The following is a 13287-nucleotide window of genomic DNA, read 5'->3' as shown; positions in this document are numbered from 1 at the left end:
CCGCCACCGCCGCCATTATAGATTCCGTTGTGTGTGACTGAGTCTCATTCTCCAGGGCTTTCCAGGGAAATTTCTGTTTCTCCTCGACGTTCAGCGTGGAATAAACACGGAACGAACGCGCACAAGAGCTTGCAGAACGTCAAAATGAAAACATACAGTAGAAAAAAGGGTGATAGCCCGAGCAACGTAATCATTCATGTGAACGAGCTGTGCCGACTGTGCTTGGCAAAGGAGGAGGAGATGGTGTCGATTTACGACGACGAAACTATCCCATTATCTCTACGAATAATGGCTTGCGTTAATCTAGAGGTGAGTTGGAAGACTTGGCACAACGAGTATACAATAGACTCAAGTTAGAGGAGTGTCGATTGTTTTTCTTTCGTGCGTATATCGAAAGCTTATCGAAAAATAGGAATCTAGTTTATCTCTCTGCGTGAGATTCTCTCTGTCTCTATCTCTCTCTCTTTTACCCCACTCTTCGATTCTGCTTCGTATTTGTGAGAGCATCACCCACACATTCGTCGCAATATACAGAGAATACTTCGTTCCTAATTCTAATGTAACGCTCGACACACTGCGCAAAGCAACTACCGGCTTTACCGAGTTATCGACTTTGCGTTCACGATACGTTGACGCCACCTTCTCTTTCATTACAGGAATCTAGACAAGGCATATCATTGCATTACAGATCGTTTACCCTACGAATTTATAGAAATCTGCAATGTTATAGCCAATGCCATTAGCGTTCTCAGTTTTCACTTTATATCTGGAGAATCATGAATCTTCTGCCTTTTTCCTCCCAGTCCTTTATATCTTGAACAGCGATGAATTTAAATAAGTTAAAATACCCGATATATTTTCACAATATCGTAAACATTTCTTTTCGCTCCATTATAACAAGATTTCCACGTATCTACTATTTTATTTTGGCATCTCAAATATTTGATATTTCTTTATTGTTAAGTTAAAGTAGCTTCCGAAATTCGTACACAATATAATTTTAACGACATCAAAATGTTTGTTAACCTATTTTTGTATTTCTGAAGAAATATAAAATGTAAATACGTCAAAAATATAAGTATTATACAGTAATGTTATTCACATTCGCGTTATTATTTTATATAGAGTAATGAGTAATAAAAATCTCAACTGCATTATAATTCAGTTCTTATAATTTTATATATAAAGAATTGAGTAATTGATTAATGAATTGATTAGTGTTTGTTATATTGTAGGTATATGAAGAAGATGGTCTTCCAAACATGATTTGTTATCCATGCAAATATCAATTAGAAAAGTCCTACCAGTTTAAGAAAAAATGTGAAGCTGCTGATGCTAAACTTCGTAAGCACATGAAATTGATTCAACAATTAACTGGTCAAGGCGAAGAAGGAGAAAATCAAGATAGTAACAGGGAAGAACTAAAGGATTCTTCCAGTGGAAAATCGAAACAAGTTAAACAGCTTTTAGCTGATTTAGTATCAAGTAAAGGTGACAGTGGACAAACAGATGGAGATCCAATTGAAGTAACGGAAGAAGAACTTGTTGGTGGTTACATCCTAGGTACTAGGATTACATATCAAATTTACATATTAAAAAACATTTGCTATTAGGATTTAATTCTTATATGATTCTGTTTTAAAGTTTATTAAAATATTTTACTTTATCAAATATAGGTATGAATTCAGAAAACTTAGAGATGGAAGAAACAATGTCGGAAGATCCAGAAAATATTACATTAGTACCTGCGGAGGAACGTACTGCAAAAGCACGTTGCACAATACGTACAACACGTATTAAGCAAGAACAGGAATCTGAAGATGAAGCGGAAGAAGTACAAAGAGCAATTGCAAATGCTGACCACAAAAATGTTTATATGATGGAAGTTACGAGTAACAGTTCAGGTCAAGGAGAATCCTTAAAATTACAACCTATCGGAGATACCATGGGTAAATAGTACATATGATTTCCCAACATGTAATGTTAGTATTTATACAAATTTCTAAGATATTTTGTTTCATATAGTCGAAACTAGTGAAGAGTTAAAAGTGTTTCAATGCGATAAATGTCCAAAAGCATTTACCCGAAGAATAATGTTGAAAAGTCATCAGTCTGTTCACTCTACACAAAGAGGTTTTACGTGCCAAGCTTGTGAAAAATGGTTCCCTACTAGATCAGCTTTGGTTAGACACGAACGTACTCATACAGGTAATGAAAAAAATTATTAAGAGATTAAATAAAAATGAACATCCAATTTTTAACTTTCAAAGTTATATTTTATATATTTCATATAGGTGAAAAACCGTTTGGTTGTAACATTTGTCATCGTGCCTTCGCACAGAAAGAAATTTTACTTCGACATCTCATGACTCATTCTGGTCAAAAACCATTCCAATGCCAACATTGTGACAAGAGCTTTACTCAACGAGAAGCGTTGAAGGTACATATGAGAAGACATCAAAAGTTGGATCCAAATGATATACAGTTACACCATTGCCAACTTTGTCCTAAAGCCTTTTGTCATGCATCTGGACTTAGCAGACATTTAGTTACACATACTGGCAGAACATACAAGTGTGTAGAATGTGAAAAATCTTTCACTGATAAAAGTTCGTTGTTAAGGCACAGTCGTATCCATGCACCCAAAAAAATAATAACAAATTAAATTTCTCCTACGAATTGCATATCCTATTGTTTACAAAATCGGTCGCCGTTAAATTAAAAAAACATTTCTGTAGAATTTTTTTTAATCATGTATGATAATAACTTTCTTATTTCTTACTGTTAGTACAATATATTAAGTATATTGTAACTGATACTTAGCACTAATTCATTCAATAATTCCAACTATATTTCTATCTAGTTATGTTAAAACTATTTGATTGGAGTATATTGAATGATTCATTAATAGTATCGCTTACATGTTATTTTTAAATACATTAAATGCAAAATTGCAACATATTTTTATTTTATTAAATATCCAATGGAACTTATACATCTTTCGATCTGATATACACTACACATTGTTATAATATTTCAATAAGTTATATTTTATTAAAATGTAGATCAGTATTCTAGCAAAACATTTTTTTTATAAAAAATTTGTTCCTTATACATATTTTCATGACATTTATATTGTATACAATTCTATGTATTTCTATGTATATAACTTTAATTATAAGAATATAATTAAATATCTTACGTCTTTCCATATTGTTTTGATCATTCCCAATTAAATTTGTAAAATAATAAAAATTGTACATAATATACATTACAATAAAAATTACAATAAAAATATAAAATTAATAATTATATATATTACTAAATACAATACGCATATATATATATATATGTCGGATGAGCACAGAGATTAAGATTGTGGGCGTCAAATGAATTTTCACGGGAATTAGCCATTGATGCAAGTGACAATGGCCTTAGACGCGATACGAATCCACGGTCCACGGGATGACGAACGCCAACGTAATATACGGTAATTCTCTCAATGATTCTCTCGGTAGTTGAATCAGCAAATGTATGTATGTATATATTATTTGTTGATAAATATATTCAACATATACTATATATTAAGCATATACATACATTATGGATAACTAATTAAATTTATGAGAGAATTAATTAATTAATTTTATGAGAGAAAGAGAGAGAGTTTGCTTTGCTTACATAATTAATTGTTCAAAAACATATTTTTAGCATCTGTATCTTAGTCTTTAAAAAACAAATATATTCTAGTGAACAAATTTTAATTCTTTAACTTTTCCTTATATTTTAGAATATAATAACATGAATATTGTATTATGTTATCTATATAATATATTATAATTTATTTGTTATAGAATTTTTCCACATATTATGTTTATAAAATGCACATATAATGCCACATAGAATGCTCATAAAATGCTCAATTTATGACAAAAACACAAATTACTCTTTTTTAATATTCAATACTTTGTCATTTATGCAAAACTATTCATCTACAAGATCTATTATAATAAATTATTACATATCTGTAATTCCTAAATGAGATTATAATTTGTCATGAAAAGTTTATCTGCTTTTTAGACAGAGTGTATTGAAATGTTAGTTATAACAATAGTTAGCTAATAATTAATACAGTATATTAGTAAGGATTTATCCAAGTTCTATTTTTATACAATTTCCAAATATGTAGCATCATATAATACATATGTAATAAAATGAAGAATATATATTATGTAAATTACTATATTTGTAATGAATTTTGCTATAACTACGCTATATATTAATACATTTTTAATTCTTTAAATATTGCAAAATCATACATAACTTTTTATATATTGGAGAATAGTAATATGCGAGCTAGATCTAAAAGATAAAAATTTCGTTTTATATTTTTTATGTTATCATCGAAAAAGACAAATATTGGTGAAAATGTAGAAGTTATTTATTAATTTTTCTGATTACAATTACTTGCAATTTGCTGCGAAATAGAGCTCTAATTTAAGAATCTTTGACTAAACATAGTTTTACATGTACCTATTAAATTATAGAATATCATTATGAGGAAGTGCAAAGGGAATTGTTAACCTGTAAATTGTTTATAACAAAAAATGAATGACAGCATTTAGCATTTTATTAAAAAATCTTTTTTATTATGATTTGCATATAATGATCTTGTGCATCTTTACACTGCCAATACCATTACACGATAGATCGTTACATCAATCTAATGGAACGAATTTACTAAATTTCATTTACATTTTTGTTGATTTAAAATACAATAGTGTTACAGATCTTCACACTACAACTTGGAAAAATCGTATAATTTTCGAGCTCCGCTACGCAACCTGTACTAGACCTCCATAAAATAAGGTCTAACATTTGATTTTGCATCATTTGCTATACAGTTGCAAGATCGATAATATTTATTATAATTATCTATTCAAACGAAGCAAAGAGGGAAAATGCATGTATGTATATATATAAATATATAAGAGATAGTAGTATCGCAATTACCTAAGTTCAAACGAAATTGAAAAATTTGTAGTGCTTTAATTAAGATTTAAATAAATGCGATATTATTAACTCCTCGTCAATATTATATTGAATTATGTCATGAAAGTTTTAAACAATATGAAAAGAAACTTCGTTTATAATTGGTCACTTTAATTGCTTCGTTTCCCCACTTTGCTAAAAGTTAATGTACATAGTTATTACCATTTTATATTTGCACTCGAACGATAAATAATTCTAATGAACAAACGTACATGAAAGCATAGTTACTATTAACAAGACTTGCTAGAATAGATGAACACAAGGTATTAAAATGTTACGTTATAGTATTTTAAAAGCAAATTGGTCTTTCATGTACATTTATACACAGGACTAAAACATTGCTAAAAATTTGAGATATTTTTATCTCAAATGTTTGTTTACAGGCACGCCCTGGACTGATGTTGCCAATTTATTTTCCAAATACAGAATGTTTATCATTCCAAGTATTATTGTTCTTTTACCATTTTAACTTCCAACACACTGCTTACAAGCCATGGTAATGAGTTGTATCATTGGTAAATAAACAATCTCACGTGACTGTTACAAGTACACGTGTAAGTAACAGACTCATACAGGCTTAGTTCACCTTTCCCTTTGCCGATAGTTTCATTATATCTAATGTTTGATAAACATCAACTCAGTTTGCGAATAGTAAGAAAAAAAAATTGCTCTTGCCTATATGCTGGATCAAAAAAATTTGTACTATATCGCATAATACCAAGAACTCCATGATGTGGAAAAATCTAATGTCATTTTTCCGGCTAGTACTAAATTGGCAAAAGGAATTGATGGACTTGGCGAAGTAATGCGGAGGTCGGAAAATCTCGGAAAACATTTACGAGATATATGATTATTGAGAACGACTTGATAGACGTTTTACAATAAGAAACGTCAAACTGATTTAGGATCTATGCTCTCATCAATCAAGAATTAGAGTTTTTGGTTGTTCCCAAGTGAATCCTTCTCGGCCAAAATGTCCATAAGTACTAGTTTGCTGATAAATGGGATTACGAAGATTCAGCTCCCTAAGAAATGATTATAATACTATTTATACAACATTCTTGGTTATTTATATTCAAAATATAGTATAAGGTACAAATATTACTTACTTAACGATTTTCCCAGGTCGTAAATCGAAATTTTTATTGACTATACCTAGAAGTTCGTGTTGAGATAATTTAGAAGTACCATAATCAAAAACTGTGATTGAAAGAGGTTCTGCTACTCCAATAGCGTAAGAAACCTAAAAATTCATTGTGAACATGTATGTTTCCATCAAAAAGTAAAATATAGTAAAGAAAAGAATGTTATTTTAATGAATGTTATAATAATAGAGAATAATAATAATCTGTACCTGTACAAGGCATCGTCTGCAAAGACCAGCTTTTACTAAAGATTTAGCAACCCATCTTGCTGCATAAGCGGCAGATCTATCAACTTTTGTGAAATCTTTACCAGAAAATGCACCACCACCATGAGCCCCCCAGCCACCATATGTATCGACTATTATTTTGCGACCAGTTAGACCAGCATCACTCTACAAATAAACAGAGAAGTATAAATATTATTAAAAGCATTTCACGGAAAGTTGATTTAAATTTAATGTAAAAAATTTGTATTTTACCTGTGGGCCACCAATAATAAACAATCCGCAAGGATTAACATGGAAGATCGTTCTATCATCTAGATACCTTGCTGGAATAACTTCTTTGATAACCTTCTCCATGACTGCTTTGCGTAATTCTTCTAAGCCAATTTTTTCACTATGTTGTAATGATACCACCACTGTGTGAACTCTTATAGGTACGCAGGCACCACGATCCATTACATACTCGCAAGTGACCTATTGTATAATATTAACAGGAAAAAATGTTATCAGAAAAAAAGATTGTATTTGAGAATATTAATATATTACAACATTTACAAATTATTCTCAGTAATGTTTTTTAACATCATGGCATTCAAGAGTAGCAAATACTATGTGACATCATTGAATAATATTAAATAAACTTTAATGTTAATATAAATCATTTTAACAAATACTTTCAAATTTTACCACATTTGAAGGAGACAATTGTGTAATTTATTAATTAAAGTCATACCTGTGTTTTTGAATCTGGTCTTGCCCACCATAATTCACCACTTCGTCTTAATTCTGCTATTTTTTGGTTTAACTTGTGTGCTAATACAACAGTTAGGGGCATACATTCATCAGTTTCATCCGTTGCATATCCAAACATCAGACCCTAGGAGAAGAATTTAAGTTATTTCAGCTAAAATTTATAAGGTATGGAGTTGAAGCAGGAGAAAGATTTATTGTGCTTTTAATTAACTTGCAATATTATGTAAATTTGTAATACAGGAGATTAAGCATTAATAAAATAATAAAGTGCACACAACATACAGTTAAAAATTATGTGTTAATTTACACTCAGAATTTGTAGGAATTGTAATCTATGATGTATTGAAAATTTTTAAAAATAATATGTGAGGGTGGTGTCATACAGAGCAGAATTACTAAGATATCGAGTCAACTATATTCACTAATTTGTTTAGTAGCTTTTGTTACATTCTTGTTTATAACACATTTTAATGATAACACGAACTTATGGAGATAATAGCTCTAAACTTGACCAAAATAATTAAATACAGATGTAAGACTAGGTTTTGAATAATTGATTATATATTTCATATTTATTGCAGAATAAAAATGTGGAACTGTAGTATGCAGAAACAAATTTAGATACAGTTATATATAACATAATGCAAATGTTAATGAATATTTCTAACAAAGAAACAATTATAAATAACACTTGAAAATTGTTTGTTATAACAATTGATGAAAGGATAAAAATTGCATTAAAAACTAGCAGAAGATACAAAGAATAAAAAAGAAAATAGAAAGGAAAATTAGATATGAGAGTAAGCTTTAATGGTTTAGACGCCTTAGATGGTAGAGACGCCTTCACCAATACTATAATAATATTAATAAGAAACTAATATTTTATGTAACACTATTCTACACACAGGGTGGGAAGAAAGAGGAAAAAAATAAGCTACAGAATACCATTACCAAAACTAAATATGTGCCTACGATAATAATAAGGTAAACAAAACGAGAGTAAGAAAAGAGTAACTAAATATGCATATATTGTTCAGAAAGCTAAGAGGAAGTAACTACATTGGCATTAGATAAGACAGAAAGAAGAACAGAAAATTCAAACGAACAGATCAGAATGCTAATTGACCTGATCTCCTGCGCCGACTTCTTCATCACTACGGTTTTCATGAACTCCTGCTGCAATATTTGGTGATTGGGCGTCAAGCGCCAGCAGAACACTGCAAAGCTTGAAGTCAAAACCTGTAGAAATTATACGAATGAGATATAAATGTTTGCTACTATGAATATCAATACTCTCATTACACCGATTCGTCACTGTTTTGTATCCCAGTTTACTCTGCTGTTTCAAGATAATAAATTTCCTTGCTTTAAAAAAAGTTAAAAATAAATTTATTCTGACCTATTTAAGTTTAATACCATATACAATTTTTTTCTTTAACCGAAATATTGTGTAATTCCAAAACCTAACTAAAATACATAAAATGTATGAAATAGTGTTAATGAAATAGAACATTGTTACATATTTCATAGTGACAATTATTATGATTTTTATGCAGTGATGAATTTCTCTAACCTAGAATCCCTATAATATACAAGTAGAATTTATTTATATATAAATCTTCCAGATAAAATAAATTCTTGTATTATAAAACATGTACTTCCTGTATCTGAATAAACACAGTACTTGTTTGCATACACAGATTCACACATTCACGCATAACACGAGGAAAGTGTATGTTATAAAAACTACAGAATGTATCATAAGAAAGAGGGGAAAGGGTAAAGCAAAAAAAGGAGAATGTTATTGAATTATATGGCTGCTCTGCGGCACGGGCTGAGAATGGGTTATGTACCTGATCACCTGCACCCACGTCCTTCTCTTCCCTGTCCACATGAACACCATCAGCGATATTTGGAGATTGTTGTTCGATCGCCACCAAAAGGTTCAACGTACGCCAATCGAATCCTGCCACGATCATGATATGCTTACGTTACATATTCATACGTGTTCTTTTACTTATTTTTTCCAAAAAATAATGAGCAGGATATTGGTCATCCAATCGATCGAGTCATGGAATTTTCTCTAACACTTTTCTAACGTGTATGTAGCGTAAGGCACATCTCTTTGTTATAAAAAAATATATATTTATTTAAATTATGCAAATTCATTTTTTAATAATTTAGTAAGTAAAGACAGTAGGTATAATAAAAATCATATTTAGTGTCGGAAGCTTTCGTGCCATGATTCGACCGTGTATTTATAAAATCTGATTCTGGAGAACCAAATGAGGCGAATTTTGTGAGGGATAAGATAATAAAGATATCATTCCGGCCACAGGGCATGTGTACATAGAAGATGGAAATCTTTTATGTTAGCAAGGAAAACTTCAAATGTTTTAGATGTACAGATAAAATAAATTTAATAAAATTTTAGGGAAATGAAAGGGTTTAACAAACATACATCACTGAAATGAAGAAACACGAAGAACAAATAAGAATATTTGTTACCTTTTGAAGAATCATCATATCCAATGTGCTTAACAGTATCCCGAACAATTTTTTGATAGTCTACCACAGCTTTTGATGTAATTTCTCCACATAACAGTATCATTCCTGTTTTTGTCACAGTCTCTGAATAATCGAAAAATAACATATAAAAATAAGAATTAGGAATGAACATAAACATTTGATGACTGTTAAATAACAGTTTAAACTATAGACATTGTATCAAGTACTAGATCCCTTCAGAGTTCTATGGTTCAAAATTAACTCAAGGTCATACCGACTAGCTTATAAATAGAGGTTATGACACCACTGATTCAATTTATTTGAAAAATTAGGATCATTTTTAGAAAACTCACCACAAGCCACTTTTGCATCAGGATCTTGTTTTAAATGAGCATCTAAAATTGCATCACTTATTTGATCACACATTTTATCTAAAAAAAAAGGAGAAAAAAATTAAGCAAACTACAACTATAGAATAGAAGTGATTTTAAATTTATATCTAGCTAACTTTCTCTCGAATTATTGGTATATGTAATTTCTATATAGATGTATGAATTTTGAAACAAATAGATATATATTTCTAGAAACAATTGCATAACCAGAAAATGGAATATATGCTAATTGATTTAAACTTGTTCCGTACATATTTGTAAAATTTTGTTAAGATGTTTGGTCGAACCAATATTGAAAGCCTGGTTTTGTAATAAATCAATCGGAAATAATATTTAATTACTTTTTGAATGAAAATTCAGATTTTTACTTTAGAATACATAAAATAATATATAGTTGGAAGGACTACAATAATCCAATCAAGACTCATGACTAAAAGAAAATATGTATTAACTACGTTCAGCGCTTGCACGTGTGAAACGATACCCGAGATAACTCGGTATAAAAGAATTAATCGAATTCTGTATATAATTCATAAGTGAATTTAGAAAGCTGTTTAACATATGATTAGAGGAGAAAAAGAATGAAGAATTTAAACGTAAGGGGAGAAATGTGGAAGATATTGAAGATGATAGTGGATTGCGATATTCAGGAGCACATGGCGACGCCGATGTTCTTGCTTCTGCTCTGATAGCAATCGGAAAAATGTGCTCCCGATCTGCTGTTTAAACGCATTGATATTCTGTATTTGGTAGGCATAAAAAAGAGAATCGAAGAAACAAATAAATCGCAACGTAACACCATCCTCGCATTTCGAAGCTTTTAAGGAAAGTAAGAAAGCGCGAAGAAAGGGTAGAATCGCGGCGTGCGCACACGGTATATACATATGTAAGTATGTGTGGTTCGTTCATCGAGTTTCATGGCGGCACACGCGGCTCACCGACATGGAACTCGAGACGAACTAGCACGATATCGTCCAAAATATACAAGAGTCATGAAACGAACGCATACTTTTTAGGCTACCTACCTGGATGGCCTTCGCCAACGGATTCTGAAGTAAAAAGGAAACTGGTATCCTGTTGTAGCTCGGGCGGCGTGTGCCCATTAGCGTATCCATTCATGTGATGAGCGGTCTCCGGCATTTTCTTTCTTTTCGTGATCGTGGATACAGCCTTCGGTTTCTTTCGTCTACGCTCAAATGCTTCGGCCACGTGTTGTAACTCTGTTGACACGTTCAGTTTGCCTGACGTCCTTAATAGTTTAAGAAAGCGAGGAATTTCGGTCTTAAGTTCAATCTATACCCTACTTTGGTTTCGCACGAGCCAACCCTACACCAGCACAGTACACAACGTAACAGCCAGGCGAGCGCGGAGCAAATGCACTATGGTACAGTGTAGAAGTAGAAAGTGAAAGAGACTCCCCACCCTCTGGTAGCCGTTATTTATAACTTCGGTACCTTCGTCGCTTCGTTCGGCTAATCTCGAGTCACGTGACACTCGATCATCAAGGAGATGAAATCGGCGCGGAATTCGATTAGATTCGCCTGAAACGTTACTTTCACCGTTCCCGATTCGATGTCTTATCCATCTAATACTTCTGCAAAAAAAAGTGTCACGTTCTACGATAAAATTGTTAATAAATTTGTTTATATTTGCCGACTACTAATAACATTTATGTGTAACAAAGTTAAAAGCACGAAATGCAAGCGTTTCTCTCAATATTAGAAAAAAAAGTAACTCTACTTCAGAAATTATTTAAAAATTATTGTTCCTTATCAATACAGTACAGTATCATAGAGTTTCGTAGATACATTCATGTGCTACATTCTTAAATCGTTATCCTTCTTTTCGTTCGTCACTTTATCTCTTTTTTGTGTGTAATCTTACTATGAATATAACTGGTCGAGGTAACAACGAGAGTTCGAAACTTGTTACATCAAACGAAACTGATATAACGAAATTTTCCCGATTTTTATAATCACACATCAATGGTCTTGCCACTGATAGTATACTTGTGTAAATTCGTAATCTCCCATACGGATTATTATATTAATCAAGTGAAAAGTATTCGTCACCTTGTTAATATAACGTTTCGAGTCTTCGGAAAATCGGTGATATGCGATTCGTTCGAATGGAAAACTTTCAAAGTATAACGGGATAATTGTATATTGAACTTTGAGCTATGAGTTGAGGTCGACTTGAATTATTATCAAGCTGCAGTAAATACGCTTTGTGTGCTTCCTTCGAAAGAACAGAATTTATACTGAGTAGATGTTACGTATCAGCTAGAGTTTTATATATCGTAGAATCTCCCTCCATGATTGGGAAATGCTCGAGTGGGGTTTAAGCATTCACATGGTAATACATGTCGCAGAATATAAGTGTATAGGTTAATTGTGCAAGTCGTCAAAGAAACTGTAGGATAAAATAACAAACCGATAAGAAATTTTATATTGTTAATTCTGCTAATACACATTTCAACAAAACGAGAGCTTTGCGCATAATTAAGGAGAGCGGGTAGTAAAAACGAAAAAAGTAGTTTACAAGAAACGATCAGTGAAAAATGACCGATCATGTATCTGGGTTGATCGTTCTTGAAGTTTGTCTTGTCAATAAAGTGCAATAGAAGACGAAGACGAGTGTATTTTATATATTCCAATGTAGGTATATTTCTACAATTTTTCGATAATTTCACCAACTTGATTTAATAATCTCATAAGAGAGTTTTTCTTAGAAAGTAATAGTAAGATAGTGTCTGAGATAATTTAATATTGAAAATGTACAAGCGTGGAAAGAATGATAAATAAATTTTGTGTATTATAGGTTATAATTACATCATATCACTTTTATGTAATTCTGAATCTCCTTTTGTATCAAATTGCCTTGTATATAATTAATCTTCGGTTTAAAAAGTATAGTAAAGCCAAAGCGAATTAGTTTATGTTCATAAAATTAATTAAAATTTAATAAATGTAAATAAAATTTTCTTCTGCTTCTCAAAAGAACTTGATTTTGCTTTTTCATTAACAAATTAATAAATATTTTATAATAATAATTTAGATCCTTTCTATGGTATTAGATTTAATCGTTTTCCTAAATATATATTTACATTATATTATATTACATTACATTGTATTATATATTACTACCGTTTATATATTATTGCTTGTAAAACTTATTTTATCAGCTCTTGTATATTGAGTTTCAAGAAATTTA

General features: G+C 31.0%; 2 protein-coding genes across 4 annotated transcripts; one reads left to right on the top strand and one right to left on the bottom strand.

Moving 5' to 3' along the window:
- Positions 1-144: 144 nt before the first annotated feature.
- LOC100745922 (zinc finger protein 543) lies at positions 145-2964 on the top strand. The gene is made up of 5 exons (XM_003484472.4): positions 145-309; positions 1236-1563; positions 1677-1949; positions 2026-2208; positions 2295-2964. Exons 1-5 carry the CDS (start codon positions 145-147, stop codon positions 2663-2665), a joined length of 1320 nt encoding a protein of 439 aa, XP_003484520.1. The 3' UTR covers positions 2666-2964.
- Positions 2965-4614: 1650 nt separating this feature from the next.
- Positions 4615-12342, bottom strand: LOC100745715 (S-adenosylmethionine synthase). 3 transcript variants are annotated; one of them, XM_024372636.2, is made up of 11 exons: positions 12147-12340; positions 11529-11668; positions 11100-11453; positions 10036-10113; positions 9683-9805; positions 8301-8413; positions 7155-7298; positions 6677-6895; positions 6407-6589; positions 6162-6295; positions 4615-6077 (listed from the first exon to the last, which is right to left on the bottom strand). In XM_024372636.2, the coding sequence occupies exons 3-11, from the start codon at positions 11212-11214 to the stop codon at positions 5972-5974; spliced, it is 1215 nt and encodes a 404-aa protein (XP_024228404.1). In that variant the 5' UTR covers positions 11215-11453; positions 11529-11668; positions 12147-12340; the 3' UTR covers positions 4615-5971. The 3 variants fall into 3 exon arrangements, with proteins under 3 accessions (XP_024228404.1, XP_012249683.1, XP_033180814.1); XM_012394260.3 differs by lacking the exon at positions 8301-8413 and adding an exon at positions 9028-9140 and having other exon boundaries at positions 11100-11668; positions 12147-12342; XM_033324923.1 differs by having other exon boundaries at positions 11100-11668; positions 12147-12342.
- Positions 12343-13287: the final 945 nt, after the last annotated feature.

The sequence above is a fragment of the Bombus impatiens genome, unplaced genomic scaffold, assembly GCF_000188095.3.
Source record: "Bombus impatiens unplaced genomic scaffold, BIMP_2.2 scf_0013, whole genome shotgun sequence".
Lineage (NCBI taxonomy): Eukaryota > Metazoa > Arthropoda > Insecta > Hymenoptera > Apidae > Bombus > Bombus impatiens.
This window is presented reverse-complemented; position numbering and strand designations above follow the sequence as displayed.

Bases quoted from the DNA above. Each gene is read 5' to 3' on its own strand.
- LOC100745922 (XM_003484472.4), top strand. From the start codon at position 145: ATGAAAACATACAGTAGAAAAAAGGGTGATAGCCCGAGCAACGTAATC. The intron at 310-1,235 runs GTGAGTTGGAAG...GTTATATTGTAG, and splicing joins TGGCTTGCGTTAATCTAGAG to GTATATGAAGAAGATGGTCT. The intron at 2,209-2,294 runs GTAATGAAAAAA...TATTTCATATAG, and splicing joins ACACGAACGTACTCATACAG to GTGAAAAACCGTTTGGTTGT.
- LOC100745715 (XM_012394260.3), bottom strand. From the start codon at position 11,214: ATGCCGGAGACCGCTCATCACATGAATGGATACGCTAATGGGCACACG. The intron at 6,296-6,406 runs GTACAGATTATT...ATGAATTTTTAG, and splicing joins GCAGACGATGCCTTGTACAG to GTTTCTTACGCTATTGGAGT. The intron at 6,078-6,161 runs GTAAGTAATATT...ATCATTTCTTAG, and splicing joins CGACCTGGGAAAATCGTTAA to GGAGCTGAATCTTCGTAATC.